Source organism: Lytechinus pictus, chromosome 12 (genome assembly GCF_037042905.1).
Source record: "Lytechinus pictus isolate F3 Inbred chromosome 12, Lp3.0, whole genome shotgun sequence".
NCBI lineage: Eukaryota > Metazoa > Echinodermata > Echinoidea > Temnopleuroida > Toxopneustidae > Lytechinus > Lytechinus pictus.
This window is the reverse complement of record NC_087256.1, coordinates 4,232,690-4,254,405: the sequence shown is the minus strand read 5'-3', so window position 1 is coordinate 4,254,405 and position 21,716 is coordinate 4,232,690. Positions and strand designations below refer to the sequence as shown.

The 21,716-nt window shown below is 36.0% G+C and overlaps 2 protein-coding genes across 2 annotated transcripts in view; both read right to left on the bottom strand.

Moving 5' to 3' along the window:
• LOC129273393 (uncharacterized) overlaps positions 1-4,804 on the bottom strand; it is a 28,408-nt gene extending 23,604 nt beyond the window's left edge. Inside the window, exon 1 of the mRNA XM_064107741.1 lies at positions 4,107-4,804. Coding sequence (XP_063963811.1) covers positions 4,107-4,443 — 337 coding nt within the window. The 5' untranslated portion in view covers positions 4,444-4,804. The remainder of the gene's footprint in view (positions 1-4,106) is intronic.
• Positions 4,805-6,117: 1,313 nt separating this feature from the next.
• Positions 6,118-20,271, bottom strand: LOC129273392 (26S proteasome non-ATPase regulatory subunit 4-like). The gene is made up of 11 exons (XM_054910420.2): positions 20,168-20,271; positions 18,092-18,232; positions 16,910-17,021; positions 16,187-16,273; positions 14,925-14,993; positions 14,215-14,276; positions 13,717-13,885; positions 12,607-12,706; positions 11,762-11,914; positions 8,492-8,583; positions 6,118-7,973 (listed from the first exon to the last, which is right to left on the bottom strand). The coding sequence occupies exons 1-11, from the start codon at positions 20,191-20,193 to the stop codon at positions 7,806-7,808; spliced, it is 1,179 nt and encodes a 392-aa protein (XP_054766395.2). The 5' UTR covers positions 20,194-20,271; the 3' UTR covers positions 6,118-7,805.
• Between the last annotated feature and the right edge of the window lie 1,445 nt (positions 20,272-21,716).

Genomic DNA, 21,716 nt, shown 5'->3' with positions numbered 1-21,716 from the left:
AATAAGAAAAGGGAAAAAGGTAAATTGGCCAGATGATTAATCATTATTTTTGTATCAAATTCAGATTGATTCAATATCAAGGAACATCTTGGACTGACTCTTAGTCAGGTTCACACAAAGTTAGATAGTTTTAAGAATGTCAACTTTTAAGAATTATGACTTCTATTGTTTTATTTTCCTTTCCACGGTTGTCTGAATAATAATGCATCATTTATATTTTTTTGGAGAACGGGAGTTCATAATGAAAAGTATTTAAAATGTATTTTTATTTGATAGCACCTCCAAACAATTTGAAAATGTTCCTGATCATCCGTTTTAATCTGAGATATTTACGACTTCTAATCTGTTTTATTTTTCTTTCTGCAGTTGTCTGAATAATGCGTCATTTACAGTGTTGAAATTACTTTTTATTTTTAGGGAGCCATTTTTCATTTTACCAGAGCCATTTTCAGTTTCCGAGAGCCATTCTTTTTCAGTGATTCAGCGCATGGTTTCGCATTGCAGTTTATCCTGCTTGTTTACGAATGCATTTAATGTTAAACATTATTTTTTCTTCATTGTTATTGTTAAATTATCATTTTATTGTTGTTCATTTACATGTAGATCTAATGTTTGTTTGTATGCTATTACTCATTATCCAAGTCCCCTCCTATGGGTAATTGGTAGTCTCAACACGGGAAGAAATCTTGGATCACGAGGAGTAATTAGACAGTTAGTGTTTTTAGTGTGATTAATTTTTGTTTTATTTAGTGGTTTTATCATCGTTTCATCAACTTGGAAGAATATAGGTCTAGGCCTACAGCCACAGGACAGAAAAGAAAGACAATTTTTGTCGTTTGAAAAAGTGTCCCGAGTCAGTTGTTATAGTGTCAATAGGAAAATGTGTGGTGGAATTCCCCGTTCAGTGAGAAGCTTCGCACCGTTTCGCATTGCGAACAATGAATAGTTTTCTTTTGAAAATCTTCCAACCGTGGATTCCATTGAAAGATTGCTGATATTTAAGGTGTCTCAAGTTTGTCCCTAGCCCAGTGACTTGTCTTGGATGACGTTAAGGACTTCACTTACAGCATTAACTTACCTCCCTATGTATTGGAAAGTACGGAGCCTTTAAAGTGCCATCGACTTGATGACTTGGCGAGATACGTTATCTCGCCAAGTTGACTTATAAAAGGTTATATGCCAACATGGCGAGATACGTTATCTTGCCAAGTTGACTTATAAAAAGTTAGATCTATATGTCAACATGGCAAGATATTTTATCTTGCCAAGTCGACTTATAAAAAGTTATATATCAACTTGGCAAGTTATTTGGACTCTCGCCGGGCCTTGGACACTTCATATCTTGCCATGTTGACATATAATGTTTTATAAGACGACTTGGCAAGATAAAATATCTCGCTATATTGACAAATAACGTTTTAAAAGTCAACTTGGCAAGATACCGTATCTCGCCATATATTATAACTTTTTATAAGTCGAATTGGCGAGATAACGTATCTCGCCATGTCGACATAACTTTTTAACTTGACGAGATAACATATCTCACCATGTCGACATAATAATAAGGTTATTAATAATTATTATGTCGACATGGTCATGGCAAGATAAAGACAAGTATCTCACCAGCCCAAGTCGATGGCACTTTAGTTTAAGGCTCCGTAGGAAATAGACAGCTGACAGCCGTCTGTTTCGAGGAGTTTTTAAACATTTTTTATTTTTTAAATTTCTCCTCGTACACAGACGGCTCGCTATCGTGCAGCCACCATTAGGGGACTTACAATGCAAAATCCCCCCGTCTGGGCTTTTCAATTTTTGTCTTAAATGAATCAAACTTTTTAAAATTAACGCGACCGAAATGCAAATTAATATTCCCTCTTGGCATTAATAGCCAAAAAACGGGGAAAATCAAGTTAAAAGGAACAAAAACAGTGACTTACCTCGGCTGTCGCGCAACTTCACTGCCCTGTTTTATCCGAACTTAATACACATAAACATATGGCCATTGAGTCCCCTGTACAGATCGCGCTAGTAGAACTTCGGTCTCTGTATTTGGTGAGTGAAGCCAACGGAGTTCAGGGGCCCGTTTCTCAACACCGTCATAATTATAAGTCTAACTTCTTGACTAAATCGGAGATAGTGAGCTACTTGTCCGCTAACCGTTTCACGAAGCCCTCTTTACCAAGATCGGGTACAACAACCTCACTAAATATTCATGACACCTCCGAACCTGTCTTAACTTCTTTCTTAATGACATAGTGACATTACGTGGGTAGACTATGACATGCGAAAGTGCCTAGAAATTTTGAAATTATAATCTTACGTAATCAATCATAGTGGTTGAAATTACATCTCAAAACAAGTGGGTTAATGCATTCAATGATAATTGTAATACAAAGAAACTATAAAAACTGTTGGTAAACGCCACAAAACCATTCATTTTGAAATAGTAAAATGATTTAATCGATAAAGATTCTACCACGTCAGGCCATCCATAACTGAACTCGTATTTGTTGTTTTCAGACCCCTATTAACAGTTGGATGAATTCTATCTCTAATTTATGCATATAATTTGTCCAATATCGTATCTTTCGGTATCAATGATTAAAAATGTTTCGTTAAACTATATTTTGATGACGTTTGGAATCGTAAAAGTCTGTATAATTATCACCATTTTACAAAGAAAACCGTTATGGTTTACTTTCGTAAACTATTAAAATTGGGTCTGCCGGGGGTACCCATCTCAACGTCCACAAGTGATTTTTTAGTCATGAAATGAATTATTCATAATTTAATTTTCTCTGCAATTGAATGCTCCAGTCTTCATGGTCTAAGTATGTATGATGCATAGTTCACCTGTGCTATTATTTTGAAAAGATTTATTTCCCAATTCATCATAATATTTGCAATTTTGTCATAATTTTTCTTTTTGAAAATTATGCTATTTTGTGACTAAGGCTACGTCTCGTCTGCTCTTTTTACCGATAGTATCGATATCAAGGTATTCTACTTCTAGTTAGGAAGCCTTTCGAGAAACAAGTTTAGTAAGATTGGAACTAACTCCGTGGTTGGTGGATAAAGATATGACTAACTTGTCCATGTGTTGAGAAACGGGCCCCTGCTGAACAACCAACATAACAGAGACCGAAGCTTTGTTTTGGTCTACGTTAACCCAGAGAGCTCCAGCCCGCGTAGCGGGCTGGAGCCCAGACGCTCAGTGTGTAAACGGGCATTCAGGTGAGAGTACCGTGAAGTTTGGTCAAAATAATTTTGATAATACATAATTAAAACAGAAATTAAGCACTTACCACGATTGTATGGATGATAGTCTAACGAGTGGCAGTTTCCTGACATCGAGGCACAGACTGGAACCTCAAAAAACGATCAGTTCTGTCGCGGTGGCTCTCCTTCTTTCAAAATTCATAGCAAAATGGCCGTTCGAGAGGGTGTAGGGCGCATGCGCGAATTTGACAAAGTCTATATGCGCTAGTGCTATACTAGCCTCGGTCTCGATCGGCCATTTTGTGTTGAATTCTGAAAGAGGAGAGCTACCGCGACAGAACTGATCGTTTTTTGAGGTTCCAGTCTGTGCCTCGATGTCAGGAAACTGCCACTCGTTAGACTATCATCCATACAATCGTGGTAAGTGCTTAATTTCTGTTTTAATTATGTATTATCAAAATTATTTTGACCAAACTTCACGGTACTCTCACCTGAATGCCCGTTTACACACTGAGCGTCTGGGCTCCAGCCCGCTACGCGGGCTGGAGCTCTCTGGGTTAGGTCTACGTAGGACTAGGAAAGTAACCTTGCTTTAAGTTTAACTTGAGTTACGAATTATTTGTATTTTCCAAATATGCCTCTGGCTCATCCCCCCCCCCCCCCCCCAGCCAGTGCAGAGAGGAACGGCTGATCCCGCCATCGACATCGCCGGCTCCGCTGGCGCTGCACGCTGTGCCTGTGGCTGTGGAGTTTCTATTCCGCCTCTCTCGGCTCTACTGGCAAATGTAATGTAAGATTAATTTCGTTCAAAACACGCTTTACATCATATAATCACTAATAAACAATAAAAGGGCACAAATAGTCAATTTCCTTGCATAATTACTCACCAAACATTCTCATATGCATATTTGTAATCGGGTTATACGACCCGCAAGCCAGAAGTATAACTCTCGTGGGCGCCGCCATCTTGTCGTTGGATCGAAGAGGTTGACGAACTTTTGGGTGAACAACAGCTGAGAGTGGAGCAGACGGCTTCTCACCAGTGGAGAATCCCGTAGCAGCCGCCGCTCCATTGCTCGCGCATTTCGTACAGGGCGTTGAGCTTGTTTTGATCGGTGACGGCGGAGGTCGAAAAAAGTGTGGGGAAACCGAGCGGGATCGCCTCGTAGAACTATCTCGATTGGGCCTCATACAGATTGTTAATAATTTAAACTTTCCCGGCATTTCATAAAAAATGAATCAAAACATGGGTAAGCGTTCGATTCAGCGACAACAAATCCATGAGTGTAAATAAAAAGAGAATGCAGTTGACTGAAGTTGAGATGTTGTCTTGACTGTCCCAGTTTCGGTCATCCCAAAGTTGCCTTTCGTCATTTCGCACGAATCACTTGCTCCGAGTTGGTTGGCTAAGGAGTCCCGAGTGGGCGGGTCAGGACGTAAGCCGATAATACTCTTCTCTGTAAACAAGTGGGCAAGGCAAAAAGCTGAATAGCAGTGAGTGATGAAATGGAATGTTGACGTCACCTTGTAATGTTATTTAGGAAATTTTGAGAAAATATTGCACATGCAAAAATTGTTGTTGTGCAGTGCTGCATGGCCAAACCAGTTAATGAGTTATTTATCTTAAATAATAATCTTCCATTGTTTTAGAAGTTTAGGTCTCAATTTTTTGTTGTATGCATGCATTTTTTGTAGTTTGCATACATTTCTTCTATTTTGTTTTCTGAAATGTTTTTTTCTTCAAATTTGTCTTGCTTCATTACTATTTATATAAATTTTGAATTGTTTGTATCATTCTTATCTCTTTTATTTACTTGAGGTCTGCTATGTTCCATGCACGCATGCGACCCCCTATATATTTCTTTTTTTGGGGACGGTGTCAATTTATAGCCATATCTATTCCTTCCATTGAATGAAACTCAGTTATTTGAATTATTATATTTATTATTTTGTTAGTTTTCTCTGATTTGTGATTGTATGCTTGGGATTACAGTTAGATTTATTATACACTTTGGGGGACGGGGGATCTAGCAGTATGATGTCCATATACTTTTTTTTATTTGTTTTTTATATTAAAAAATTCTTATCAAATCAATAGAAAAAGAGAGCAAAAAACTTTACATCTTAATCTTGCTATTGCAGAAAAGGGAAGAATATCAGCAACAGATGAAGATGAATAACGAGCAGCCCTCTCATAAAAAATCAGAAATATACAGTGATTAGATTGAGGGAGATAAGACATCCAGTATCATGTCTGACATAACAATCAAAATCATCAACACATCATTAACATTATCATCACCTTCATCATCATCAAGCACTAATTGATCCATCATTCATTATCATAATCATTACTATTTCCATTACGAATTTCAATCACCTTTTTCAACAAATCATACTTTCAAAGCGCATTATACCACAAGCATTAGTATTCCATATTTGCTGCACTGTAAATGGACAATTTGTCATCATCATTTTCATTTTTTTTTTCAATTTTGGTCAAGTATCTTTTAATCCATGATATAACATTTTAACAATATTTGTTTAATCTGTAAGTCCATTAGACCTAGGGTGACCTTTGACCAAGACCCAGTGACATGAATACTTACATGTAAATAACTGCCGATACTTGATAACCATTATTTTAATGATGGAATCTGAACTTAAATATTGAAATTAACCTTTATTTTGTTTATATTAATACCCAAACATAGTCAAAGTTTGTTGACCTGAATTAATCTTTTTATAATAATTTTGCGCCCTGAAATTCATACCAAATGATCTGTGAGAATGTACAAGTTTCATGAAATAGGACCTTATTCATTAAAATTACGACATTTCAAAGACAAAATCAACCTTAGGTTGGTCAAAACAAAATGAGAGTAGAGAGAGATACAGTTACTATTTTTCTTCATACATTTATTTTTCCAACAACATATTATTAATATGATTACATATCATAAACAAATACAACACATAGATCGAGAATCGCAAGTTATCAGCAAATTCATATCCATGGTCCTCTTGCAACAATTGAGAAGATAGTCATAAGCACACTTGCCGCCTTCTCACAAAGAGATGCAATCGATCAAATTAATCTCAACTATGGAAAGTCACTGATGTAATAATTTTTCATATAAGCGTATACACTGTCCCTTTGATCACTCTGATTTTTCATACAAAGGTGCATTCTACATGAAGGTATCTGGGGCTTTCCATAGTTTGAAACTGATTTGATCGAACACAAGTGATTCCTGAAGTGTGATGAATTCAAATAGACCCCAACTACAGTAATCCATTTGCTGGATAATTTAATTTCCAAGAGCGCATTTGTATGATCATAATTTATGAGAGATGAATTAAATAATGCATTTTTCATCAACTCAACCATTCACCTTTTATCAAAAGAAAACAATTTTAGATGAGGTATTGTGACATCAATGATTTTCATAGATAAATTTTGAAGCAATACGAAGTATTTATGTGATACGGATCAGGAACTTTTAAATGACAGCACCTGGGCTTGATATACATGTAAAATTAAATGTGGATACTTGCTATTTAATGCAGTTAGATATAGCTTAATAACATTAATCAACAGTTGATGATGATTATCATAGCTGTATGACATGTTATAAAGCTCTTGTAATAAATAATACAGACCGCCTCATTTCAACATGAGCATAAACATCAGTTGAATATTACTTTATATAGCTTGAAGTCAATCATCTCAGGCATGAAATTTAGAATTGTTATATTGCTTTAAATAAGGAACAGGTATAATTTATCTGCTGTGGTACATGACATATACCTCTATGCAATTAGTAGTGACAATTCATGATTTGAACACGATTCATGTCTAACTTCATTAGCAGGAATTTGAATAGCATTTGTGTCTAGAAAAATCCAGGCCCCGTTTTACAAAGAGTTGCGATTGATCCAATCAACCACAACTATGGAAAGCCAGCATTGTCAAAATCTATTTATGCATGTTTGTTCAAAATATTTTTAACTATGATGTATATTCATACATTCATTGTCTTCTTGAAATGTCAGTGTGCTTCTCTTTGTTTACAAAGGACATTATTCAAATTTCTTGGAGAAAATATTATGACAGTCATGGCTTTCCATAGAATTAAGGTTGATCGGATCAATCGTAACTCTTTTGTAAGACGGGACCCAGATGTCCATGTCACACTCTTCTACTTAGATGTACCCAAAGTTACATAGACTACCAAAAAAATATCTGCTTATAGCAACTATAAAAATCCTTTCTAACCTTATAATTTTGTTCAAATAAGTATTTAAACGGCTGCTCTTGGATTGTTAATCCCCAATAGGTAACATATTTTATCTTTTTTAATCCAAATAATGTGAATTACTTTCTTGACCCCAACCATGGAGGGCATAAGAGGTTGTTGCAAAAGGTTACAATGTATGATTTCTACAGCATCTAACAACTCAGGCATAGATTGGATTCTTGTTCCTTGAATGTGGAATCCTAACAATTCATCCTAAGATGAAACATTTTAATATACAAACTGCTTACACTAAACAAATACATATAGCGGCATGGATTTCTTGAATTATTTTTTGCTTTCTTTATCTTCTGGTTTATCAGAATCCTTTGGTTGTGTTAGGTTTCCCATTGCTCTTTGTACATCTTCACTGGAAGGATCAACCCCTGGTAGTGTGCTCAAGACACTCTGAAGGAATTCTGGATCATTCATCACCTCGCTGAAATCATCATCAGGCTAAGTCAAAATACAGACAAAAGAACATAATTGAGAAAATAGCCGACAAAATGTGACTATAGGAAAATTGGTTTCTGCTGGGATTATGGGTATACAAATCAACAAGCCTGAACTTTTTAGGTGAAATGGAAGTCATGGAAGTAACTATCTAAATAATCAAGGCTCACTGTACAGTCCTGAGAGTGCCCAGCAGGTAGACTGCATGGGTGGTCCAGTGCAGAGACACATGTAGACACCAAGTCTACAATGAAATTTTTTAACAGTTAGGTAAGAATCTTGTTGCAAAATCAAAGACATTCATGATGAATAACTGACTACTTTGCAGATGAAGCTCTCACCATTTATGTCCAAACTAAGGGATCCTAATTATCATCAGATCAGCCCTTGAATCAGTTATCTGTAGATTAACCTGATAAACTTCTGAGCTAAACTGAAATTATTTTGACTAAGCTTGAGTTAATCTGTATGGAATTTGAAAACCAGCATGACTGTAATAAAAAAAAATCTCATAATTATACCTTTGAGGCTGCTGAATCTGTAGCTGGTGTATCAGTTTCCATAGGTGTTTCTCCTTGGGAGGTGGGTTCAGCTGATGATGAAGGCAGATCAGCTGGAAAGACAAACATACAAATTACTTTATAGCAATATGGACAAGGTAAGTAGAAAGAGGAGAAAAATGGGAATGAGGACGATGATGATGATGAGGATGATAATGATGGTGGTGATGATGGTGATGAGTTTATGGTTGTGTTGGTGGTGGTGATGGAGGTGGTTGTTATTGTTGTTGATGATGATGATGATGATGGTGGTGATGATGATGATGATGATGATGATGATGATGAGTTTATGGTTGTGTTGGTGGTGATGGTCATAGGCGGATCCAGCTTTTGGCGAAAGGGGGGGCGCACTGCCGAGCGGCGCACATATTTTTGCACTTCACCGGCGCCATAAAAGAAAATGTTGAAAAAGGGGTAAAGTCTGACCCTGTCAAATGTCCTTTTCAAAATGTAGGATTTCAAGTCATGACATTTTGCATGACCACACGAAGATAATATTTCCGGGAGGGGACGAGACTAGAACAAATTTTAGAAAAATACAAACAAACAAAAAACGAAAGAGTAAACGGACCGAGCTGCTCAATGGGACGATTTTTTTTTACAAGTGTAATATAAGTATTTGGTGCACATTTTTCATAGTTTTCATGAAATGTTAAGGGGAAAAAATTGTTTTTCACAACAGCTGATCGCGAATTTGCCCCCCCCCTTCCCCCTTGCTGCGTACAGCCATTCCCTGAAGTCCACTTAAATCTCATTATAACAGAAAATATACATAAGTATAATCTTTCTAAAAGATATATAGAGAGGGATAGAAAAACTTAACAAAGAAAGTAACAAGCAAAAAGTAACACAAATTATGCATGTTATGTGCGATTTATTTATATGACTCATGAGATAGAGACACAAATCTCACCAACAAATTAATGCGAGCGCGAAGCGCGAGCTGAAATTTTTTAAGTATACTGACCTGAAAGCAGGAAAAAGGTGCCTTTTTAGGACTGTTTGTAGTAACTCATGAGGAGGATACATATCTCACTACACAGATAATGCGAGTGCCGAGGGCGAGCTGAAATTTCTTTATATTCTGGCAAAATTAAATGCTCGATATTCTAAGCATTTTTGGTACCAATGATTAAGATGGGTATCTACAAAAAAAAAAACAATAGATGCGAGCGCAAAGCGCGAGCTTAAAATTTTGATATTTCGATCTGAAAAAAAAATGAGTTTAATGTACGTTTTTGATATAGAACAAGATTATTTCCAACAATAGATCATTGCAAATAGAAGCGGGAGGTTCAGAACTGAAAACGAGACATTCTATTCACCTATTTAATCATGAAAAGTATGGGGGTTTGCTACAGAAATGATGCGAGCGCGAAGCGCGAGCTGAAATTTTTTATATTCCAATCTGAAAAGCGGACAATTTGAGCACGATTTTAAATAAAGAACGAGTTGTGAAGCTCAATCTCATCTTTTCTTACTAAAGCATTGGAAAATAAGATCAAAATTAAAGGATTTGCTCTACACTTTTGTATGATTCTGGGATTTTTTAAAATAAAAAAATAAAGATTTCATGACATCTGTGGGCAACTGTCCCGCCCCAGTTATTCGTTATGACCATTCAACAATAAAATGTATAACCAGGTGCCGCTTATCATTCTTGACTGGCGCCGATCTAGATTTAGGTGGCGCCGGTTACGACAAATGCAGCGCCGATTTGTCTTGACCGGCGCCGATTTAAACAAGTAGTGCTGATTATTTTTTACCGACGTCACATAAGATTCAGGCAGCGGCAATATATGCGTCGATTTAGAACTAGGAGGAGCCGATTATTCTTGACTGGCGCCGATTTTTAACCAGGTGATACTGATTATTCTTGTCTGGCGCCGATTTGGATTTAGGTGGCGCTGATTATTTAAGTTGATCGGCGCCGGTCAAGACTCAGGCAGCGTCGATTTACAACCAGATGGCGCTGGTTATTCTTGACCAGCCCCGATTTAGATATAGGTGGCGCTGATTATCCTTGATCGGCGCCGGTTAAGAACTCAGGCAGCGCCAATTTCTCTTTACCGGCGCCGATTTATAACCAGATGGCGCCGATTATTCTTGTCCGGCGCCGATTTAGATTTAGGTGGCGCTGATTATTTAAGTTGATCGGCGCCGGTTTAGACTCAGGCAGCGCCGATTTATAACCAGATGGCGCCGATTATTCTTGTCCGGCGCCGATTTAGATTTAGGTGGCGCTGATTATTCTTGATCGGCGCCGGTTAAGACTAAGGCAGCGCCGATTTATAACCAGATGGCGCCGATTATTCTTGTCCGGCGCCGATTTAGATTTAGGTGGCGCTGATTATTCTTGATTGGCGCCAGTGAGATGCAGGCAGCGCACTGCTACCGGCGAAGTTATTGGTAAAAAGGTAGTTAAAAGAAAAGATAAAGAAGATGATATGATTGTGCTTTGCTGGTGGATAGTCTTTTCTTTACTTTTTCTAATGTTATACCAGTGTATATTTTTTTAAGAAGCGCCTTTTCTTTTCTTTCCTTTATTTTTATTTTTTCAAGCGGCGCGCCTTTTCTTTCTTTTACTTTTCTTTTATTATTTATTTGGAGCGGCGCCGCTCAAATATTAGGGGGGGCGCGCGCCCCCTGCGCCACCCCCCTGGATCCGCCGATGATGGTGATGTGGAGGTGGTTGTTATTGTTGTTGATGATGATGGTGATGATGATAATAATGATGATGATGATATTGATGATATTGATGATGATGATATTGATGATGATGATGATGTTGATGATGATGATGATGATATTGATGATGATATTGATGATGATGATGATTATGGTGAAGGAGAGAAAGATTGTGGTTATGATGAAAAAGTTGTTCATTACTCAAATGATGGTGATAATGATGGCAATTATTAATAATGATAGTGATAAAATGACAGTGACAGCATGATGATCACTATGAGAATGATTATCATAATGATGGTGATCATCATAATGATCACGGTATAATGTAAAGGTGACATACTCAATGAATATAATAAGGAAAATCCCCATGCTGATTACTTTCAAAGTATTTCAGATGAAATGATTGTTGCCACTGATTTGCAATTTCAAACTCTAGGTAAATTTTTCCCATGATATATGTTATAAACTGCAGATTCATCTTTACAGTTTACAATGGTATGTATGCAACTAGATCCAGTTCTTGACTGAGTGAATACATACCTACGACCGTCTGTCTTAGAGACATCTGGAGAGCATAAGCAATCTGTTCTTCTTCTGTCATAGCACCAAGGTCAGGTGTAGGTGTTTCCTCAAAGCTACTCATCGGTTGGTTTGACATAGTCAGGGCTTGCTCCAAGAGTGCTTCCTCGGAATCTGAAGCAAGAAAGTAAAGAAACGAACACTTCATCATCTACATGCCCCCCCTCTATTCAACTCTTTTAACAAATTCTATCAATCCTGAACCTTGCTTCATTTGTAATGCCCATATTACTTGAACCACTCACTGATACATGATCACTGATCTATTTCCATTCAGGCAATTCCTCTAATTGCTCTAAGAACCCATTTGTCTAAAACTACCTTCCAGTAGTTTTCTCTCATCGTCATGATTGTGTTTCTTTTATTCATTGTCTTTTCCCGCTCCATGAAATCTTTCCTTTTCTCAGCGCCTTGAGCACATAATCAATGTGGATTTGGCGCTTTAGAAATACTCTATATTTATTATTATTATTCCATATAATTATCTACCTTTATGGATGACTGACCCATGTTTTTCTCAATTTTTACTTCACTTCATGAACTTTTCAAGCCATGATACTTTGAGAGCTTCTTTTTCATATGAAGCACAAAGCAGAGATGATTCATATCAGGAAGATCATGCATAAAGAGAGCTGGATGTTTATACTTCATGAAAAATTTTGTTTGATTTAAAAGTAGAGGGAGAAATTAATGAATTTTTATTGGTACACTTGTAAGATGTTACCCTCTTTAGCCTTTACCACAATAGAACTGTAAGAGTGGACTTGGCCTTTAAGCTACAAGTTTGTAAGTAATAATATACAAACCGGCAGGTTGAGCAGCAGGTTTTTCAGCCGGCGCATCACCAGGCTTCTTAGTGTCATCCTCTTGTCTCTGTCTCTGCTCCTCCATTGAGATACGTAGAGCCTAACAAACAAAGTAAAATCATTTATTTTTTAGAAAAATCACTCTTATGATGATATCAGGAAGACTCTAGGTGCAAATCTTAAGAGATAATGGAATTCTTAAAAAGATATTCCCTTTTTTCACCTTCTCCTTTTAAATAATAGCAAACTGGCCAGCAAAGTAAAATTGTTCTTTTTACACTTAAGTTGGAAATCCCAGAGATAACAAAACTTGAAACACATTCAGATTTTGTTCATCTCATTGATTTTATCACTGCACGCTTGGAGCACAAATACTTATTCTATACCTGAGTCTTGTCTCCATCAAAAATGTCGTTAATGGTGGGTAAGAAACTAGCTGTAGTAGCTAATGAAAGAAAAACCGATTAACTGATAAAAAAATTGTCATAAATTATAGCAACGATTTATTGACAGTGGAAGAATATCAACATTTCAAAGCAATTAATGAATTTCCCCTAAAATTCAAGAGTGACTGACACTGGTTGATAAACATTTACCTCGGAGATCAAAAGCCCTCAAACTAAATAATTAAGAATATGTGTATGTTCCTACTTCCTAGGTGACAATCGTTGATTTCTAGATTTTACTTTACAATAAATCATGACTTAACTTGATTCTAAATCTCTTCATAATGAATATCAAATCTGAATTATATTTCTGACATTTTTGTTGTATAATTGTAAGTTTAAAACAGGTTTTTCCCCAATACACAATTATCAGAATTCTTGCTAGTAATATCTACTGAAATCTCACTTATGCATGACTCAATTAATCAACCAACTGTTTCTCATTTATATGTGAATCATTTTTTTAAGTGTATATACAATCTTCAAATGTAAATAATAATCAATGTAAACATTGCACAATTAGTCTTTGGACTACAGCATTGTATTCTGTTTTATATCTAATAAACCGAATTGAATTGAATTGAATTGAATTGAAATTAATAATTTGGGCTAACATAAGAAGACAAATTCTAAGTCAAACTACAGTCAAGACAATGAATCTCACCATAGCCAATTCTGGATCTGTTGATGGATCAAAGCCAAACTCAAACTCTCCACCAGTTGCCCCAGGTAGGCCTGGAACAGCACCAGAACCATCTTCTCCTACAATGATTGGTGAGTTCATCAAGGCATCAGACAGCAGCGTACCAGGGGGAATGGTGACCAGATGAGATCTATTGACATGAGAGAGAGAGGTCGGTTAGATGAATTTAAGGGAAACGTTCATTGTAAGCATGGAAAAGTCAAACAATTGATATGAGCTATAAAATTCTTATCTTATTCAGAAAGAAGATCATTTAGAACATTTAAGAAAATTTATGTATGGTATATAAGACAGGAAAATTGTATACTGAAAAGTATATCAGATCAAAGATCATATTTGTCAAGGAGCATGTGCTTTATGATACAATTTACCTTTTGAACTGAAAATGAGCTCAAACTTTGAAAATGAATATTTTGATTTACCAAAACTTTATAATGGATTAAGTTTTAAGATACTTACCCTGTGCCCTCATTTCCATTAATAGTATTGATGAATGCTGTCAGCTTGTCAGTGTTCAGAGTCTAAAAATGAAAATAAACAAACGGGGTGAACACATACATAAAATTGTTGCAAACTGATGGTAATACACCTATTCAATATTCAACTGAACATCTTTACAAGCAGTATCTTGACACTTCATACAAATATGGGTAAGACTACTGACTATATTTTCTTTAAAACATCAGTGCAAGAAAATTGAAAAAAATATAGCTTGAGGGAAAAAAAGATTTATATTGAATATGGCAGAAAACTTCAATTACACTAACTGGATTAATAGCAAACATTCAATACAATTTAGATTATGACAAAAAGAAATAAGAAAATAGAATAACTATGAGCAAGCATTTTAGAATAACTACATCCAGAGGGTGGTCATAAAGCCGTCAGTAATATATGAATGACTATACGCATGTCTGTTGGCCCTCTCTTGTGGTAAGTGATATGTCCCTATGTAATTTATTTATGACCTAAGAACATGTTCTAGCCATGCTTAAAGTCATGTTTAACTTTACAAACAGCTTTATGAAACACCTACCAGGTATACTAAAAATACTGGATTTCCTACAAGGGTTGTAAAATATCTCTTTCTTCAGTCAAAACTACTTTCCATTTGCATTGGATTACCCTTTATTTACTCTCTGCTCAAATTGTATTCTCACTATACTTACATCTTCTCCAAAGTTGATCAAATCCACAGATACCTTCTCTTTCTTCAATTTCTTGGCCATTTTGACAAGCTTGAATAAGCAGAAAAGCAGACAAGAAATCAATACACAATTAGCACTTACAAGAAGATCTTATATAATCATATCTGATTGATGTACAGCTGTAAAACCCAATGGCATAGTGATACATTATGATAAGGGTTGTTCACGTAAACATGATATACACACCCAAAACATGGTGAATTTATAAAACTGTATCGCTCTTATTTTTCCCATCCACACAACACAATCCATGAATATGATTATCATTAATAGAAAAAAAAATGCGTATATGAGTAAAGTACTAAATGAAAAGTGTATTGCTAATCGTTGCAAAATCACAAGATGTAATCCCAATAGTGTAGTGAGCTAATTTTGAAATAAAACTTAAAAGCTACATTTACTCTGATTTATATGGCATAAAAATGCTGCAGTACCATGACATTTCAAACTGGAAAAATTCTCCTTAAAGGGACCGTTTAACTTTGTGAGCAGCTTATTAAAAAAAATTCTTAAACTGAGTTGAAACATGCGTATGAGTGCCTGTATTTGTCCTCAAAAACCCTGAAACAGATCACAATATAGGATGAAAAACTCTAATTTAGATACAAGTAGCAATTTATAAGCCTGATTTTGAGAACCGTCTAGTAGACGGGTTCAGCTTATGACCAGTTTTCTCCAATTCAAAAAGTCCGTTGGCTATTTTGACTGCCTTCTGTTGTGTGTATCTCTATACACACGCTATTAGCTGCACTGTACATTCAGTGTATACCTTGTACACACTGTATGTAGGTCATGCTGTGTTCATCTAGAATTAATGTAATGTTGTGCACAGATTCCCTGTATACACAAAGTCATTGAAACCAACTCCCAATTATTTTCAAACTTTGGTTTACATCTCCAAGGTTTTAAAATTGATCTTGTAAAATTTTGGGATGGTATTTTTACACTATAAGCCTAATGTTTAGCCCATTTTCAGGAACCAAAAGGAAATTTTTTTAAATCAGAACTAAGTGAAATGATCACTTTAATATGTGCTCATCCATGCATGATTAAAAAGATCAATTCAATATTTACTCATAATTTAGTCAATTAGGAATTCTTCTACAAAGTTATTTTGCTACAAACCCTTTTGAAACAAGGGGAACTTTCTTTTATGGAGTTTTATATAGGGAAGACATGAAGGATACATATTTAGAATAAAAAGATTTGTTTTAAAAATCTACCTCTTTCTCCTCATTTTCCACTGGGCTTCCAACAAACGCAACGATCCTCATCCTATGATTCTTGCCTTGTCTGTGTTTCAGGGCCAACTAAAAAGAAAAAGAACATTAGAGCATTGACAATAAAACAGCTACAGGCAGATTATGCTTTTACTGCTCAATAAGATGGTTTATGCTTTTATTGCTCAATAAGATGGCTTATACAAGTTTCAAGGGATGAAATGTACTTGGGTGTTGCCCACAATGAACAACAGATATTTGATATAGATAAAAATACATCATTAAAATATTGATTTTTTTTTTTTAATTAAGGATATCAACATTTAAGGAAAGGTTTGTTATCCAATGAATCACACTGAATATGAGTATGTGTCAGATTTTTTTCAATGACTTTTTTCATTCATTTTTTAAAATAGTTTTAGTGCTATTTCTATTTCAAAAGTTGCTCTTTGATTTCATTTTAAGCAATCATTCAATTTGTATCTAAATGCCACAATTATTAATCTTTCCTGTATGTGGGAGATTGACCACAAGTAAAGCTGCAATTCTGTTGCTTGTAGAACAGCAATTTTGTGGAAAATTTCACAAATGACTGGAGTGGAGAAAACTGAAGAGAGCAGTCACCCCCCCAAAATTAGGTCACAGGAATTTTAGGGGTAATTTGGACTGTCCTGAAACCAAGGGCAAAATCTCCTAAATCATTCTTGACATATGAGATAAACTTACATGTGCTACTCTGATCCCTGTGATGAAACTTAGCGTGCCATTTGGTGATACCTGGTGCAGCCTAGCTAAGATCCGCCCAACATCTGTTGTCATGGTTACTAGACATTTTACACTGTCAAACATAAAAACAGATAAAACCATGTATCTAATAAAATGCCATTTTTTCTACACTCTACTTTCCATTTTGTCTCATCCCACAGACTAGTCCTAGTTAGTCTACAACCCATTCATCTACTTGGTCTCATTGCAACTTAGCCCATTAACATTTTGTGTAAGTTCCAGATTATGTTTGGTCCAATGTCCTCTAATCAAACACCACTTGATTAGATTAATATTTTCATCTGCCAAAGTGAAAAAAAATCACTAAATGAAGTGGACATAAGACCATCTGCACAATAAACTAAATGGTAGTTAGCCCAATGTCAATAATAGACCAAGATATGTTTGAATAAAGTGGCCATTGGATCTAATTAATAGTAAACCAAGTGGGTTACGCCATGAATCATGGCTAAACCCACTTGGTCTACTATTAAATAGATCCATTGTGTTGAGAAGATGATCTGAGAATTAGACCATCTGCAAGTAGACCAAGTGAATAAAACCATTTATCCCATATCTCATATCAAGCTTCCTCTTTACATTAAAGTAGTCTATCATGGAAAATTTCATATTTCCAATTATTGATGAAATTAGAATCACAGCACTGGAGACAGACAATACATTAATCTTCTCTACCATGGCATCCTACTGCATAATTAGTCTCATACATGTTTCTGGTCTCATCTGTTATACAGATGGTATCCATTCCAACATTGCCAGATACATGCGGCTGAATCGTAATCAATAACATAGGGCCTGAGAAAAAAAATCGATTAGAATTATAGTTAATGATTAATTTAAAATGAAAATAACTCATGGCCTGAAAAAAATCTGAATGCAGAACATTGTCTGAAAACTTGCATCTGTGTACTTGCTTAATGATTTGCCTGCATTTTATGGCATTGACACCTACATGTATATCTCCCTGGATGTTATTTCTAAGAATTTTGGAAGTAACATTATGACATAATAAGATGCACCAATAAAAAATCAAATCATACTGCTCCTATTAATCAAAAGGCTGAATTACTTCAACCATGATTCAATAATAACAATTAAAAAAAAATTGAAGACAATACTCACTCTGAGAGGGTGATAAGACCAACAGTGTTTTCAGGATTAGAGCGGGTCTTGGAGAGACATACGAGATTGACTGCATCTTGCTGTGCTTGGATGCGGGTTGGAAGAAAATCTCCATTCCGCATGTATTCACTGGTGTCAACACTGTTTAAACACACAGAAACAACATAAATGATATGAAAGGACGGTGCCTTCATCAGATATTCTAAACTGTTTAAATTTTGTTCAACCTACATGGAGGAGGGGGACATTGAAATCTCACATACATGTATGTATGTGAAGATATAGCTCTCATGGCTATGCTTTAATAACAAAAAGTTGGCAGTCAATAATAAGATGACCAAGCTAAAAGAGCAAGACAAGATGAGAAAGAGCGAAATTAAGGACCCCGAGTCTGACGGGACCCAAAGTGAAATTGACAAATCATATTTTAATTGAAAGCTTATAGAGTAACAAACCCAGATTTCGACATGTTCTACCATTCGACATGGCAAACTTATTCCACAAGCCAGCACAGTCAATCACCACAACTCACACCAAACATATAGAGGTCTAGACAGCTGGCAGCCATCTGTTTCAAGGGGTTTTTAAACATTTTTTATTTTTTTATTTCTCCTACATGTAGTACACAGACTAGCCAGCAGGCTCCTGGAGATTAATGTCATATCACTGACGTGCTTAATATCCATGGAGCCAGGGACGGGATGCCATTGCACTACACGTACAGTAAGAGTTGCCACGCTCTAACTTAATGGAAATCGCACATTTAATTTAGGGTTTGAGCCCAAACTTATGTAAATGGGCTACAATATCATTTCAATCCGTTTGGCTCAAAAATAGTCATATTTTAAAATAACATTACACATAAAATGAATGAAAATATTAAAAGTAGAGGAGCGTTTACTCACATTCTGTTATTTTCGCCATCTTGGCGTCTTTGTTATCGTAGCCTGGTTACAAGACGCCTATAGAGGTCGACAATATCATGAGCAGTGCTAACTTAGATAAAAAAATTACTTGCATCGGCCAATAAATATCATGATTCATGATATTTATCAGCCGATGAAGTATCATGAATTGTACATTTATCGGCCGATGCAAGCCAAGTATTTAACGATTCATATTTATCGGCCAATGCAAGTATTTTTTAAAATCTAAGTTGACACTGCTCATGATGATATTGTTGCCCTCTATACACCTCTTTGTAGCTAGGCTACGATCACTCAAGGGTTCATTATATGCCGCCGCGCACAGAAAAATCAAGCCATAGAAGTCGTGTGTTGTGGACACCAGAAGTGGGATCCCAGCACACGCGACCCACTAGTTAGGAATCCACTGCCAAACGCGGTTCATGGTGCAACTAACCTCGCAATACGTGTACGTGTGAGTGGGCTACGATAGGCAAAGACGGCAAGATGGCGACAATAACAGACTGAGACAACGCTCCTCTGGACTCCGAGTCTGGAGTCTGGTGCTGGCTCTACTTTTAATATTTTCTATTATGTTTAATTATATAAAAAAATATCTCTTTAAGACTTTAGTGCTAAAAGCTTACAAATAGTATTGTAGCCCATTAACATAAGTTTGGGCTCAAACAAAAGACAAAACCTAAGGCTAAGCCTAACGTAAAGAAAATGAGTAGGGTGTATTTTTGCCTAACATTGCATGTTTAATTTTGGAGCAACATGGTCATGAATTCATGATTAATATTGTTGCCAAATTACTTGGTTTGTGTAAAGCAATGGCATCCCGTCCCTGGCTCCATGGAGATTAAGCACGTCAGTGATATGACATTAATCTCCAGGAGCCTCCTGGCTAGGGTGCATATATGGAACTCTTCCCCATAAATTGGATTTTAAATACACCGCAGCAATGTAAACATTACATTAAAAGCAATTCGTGGGACCGATATAAGACGATGAAAAATGCATAATCATTGAGCGTAAAGATTCAGCAACATTGCTTCCGAAAAAATGCTTAAAATGCAATATTTACATTTATCGACATGCTCTAGAAATTGAAAGTCAATATATTCAAATTTAGATATCATTCCTCATTAAATAAAGTGTCATTACTTACCAAACTACCGTACTTTCGAGAGGCATTTTTGCTGAATTCTAATGTTCTTCCAGGACTAATTACTAGCGAAGAGGGCGCTTTTATAAGATCGTATCTCTGACTGTGGCACCTGTATTTTGCTGTATAATAATTGTAAATACGTTACTACTATTGTTAAACCTTTATATACATGTATCATGTACATGTAATATGTTAAAGCCTTAATTTGCTCCCACGGGACCAAAAGGCGTTATTTCAATAAAGTTCAAAGTTCAAGTGAAAAAAATAATAAAGAAAAAAAGTCGGTGAACCAATATTTCGATCAGTGTGCTCCCGAGCACTGGTGTACGACCAAGAATAGAACAGAGAAAAGGGAAGAAAGAAGGAGGCGGATGAAATATGATATCATTTTCTGAACATTATGTTAACATATATCACAAAATTCTATTTTTGTCACGAAAATATAAAAAATTTTGCTCCCTCGCAACTTTAAATAAATTTTACGCGATACGCCACATCTATAGCTCCCTCAAAATTTTAGGCTCATTATACGCCTCTGCTCCTGAGTATATACGTCAAAAAAATTAATGCAATCATGATTATGATTATCACAGTAATTTTGATGTTTTCTTTGGTTATTTTCAATATCAAAGGATTCCGCACTTCTTCAGACCCCGTTGCTCAATAATTCAATAAAAAAAAAAAATTTTAAAAAAAAGGAGAGAAGAGAAGGCGTCATGGTGAGAGTGCCGGGGCAGACTTACTCCCGATTTTGTAACAATGAAAAAGTGTGGCCCTTGGTCTATGCGAAAAGTTGCCCTATTTGGGGCAGGGCTGACAGGCCACTGTTTTATTTTTGTAGACCCTATAGTGTGGACGTCTGTGCCTAATAAGTATTTCGTTTTCGGCATCAGATAAATTGAGGACATTTTAAATCAACCTCACAACAGTATCCTCAATTATTCCAACATATTCGAATAAGGTTTTTTTCCCCCCATCTTCTCCATTGTTAGATATACCGCACATAATAATATTGTATCCACTAACTGTCTCCTTCAATTCGTGTGGGTCTTTTTGCATGGGCCTTTTAAAAATCTTTTTTTTTTTTTAATGTTTCTTGTAGGCATCAATAAAATGAATCCAGGACTTTTGGACGGGGGATCTTAACTATAAAAAGTGAACCTTTGTAGTTTATATTCAGTTCCGTTTGCTTCAGCCTTTTCAGGGGCGGATCCAGCTTTGGTCAATATAGGGCGGACACATTTATATTTTAGTCCACATTTTCCCCCGATTGGCCACTATAAAGCTGAAGTTTTAAATGACAAGTCCGCCCCAACTAAAAAAAAGTTTAGTTGAATAAAAAAAAAAAAATCCAACGAGCATATACACACTGGAAATTTCATCAAAAAGTAATGAAATCTTCAAGTTTCGTTTTATTTTAACAAAACAGTTACTATATGCGCATCCTGGTCGGTATCAGGGGACTGATGACGTCACCAACTCACAATTTCTCAGTTATTTTATTGTTTGAAAATGTCGTTGGAAAAAAAAAATCATCTATGAATATTTT

Coding starts and splice junctions, on each gene's coding strand:
- LOC129273392 (XM_054910420.2), bottom strand. CDS start 20,193: ATGCCTCTCGAAAGTACGGTAGTTTG. Junction 16,274..16,909: donor CAGGGATCAGAGTAGCACAT/GTAAGTTTATCT, acceptor TTTTCTTTTTAG/TTGGCCCTGAAACACAGACA. Junction 12,707..13,716: donor CAGATCCAGAATTGGCTATG/GTGAGATTCATT, acceptor TTTGTTTGTTAG/GCTCTACGTATCTCAATGGA.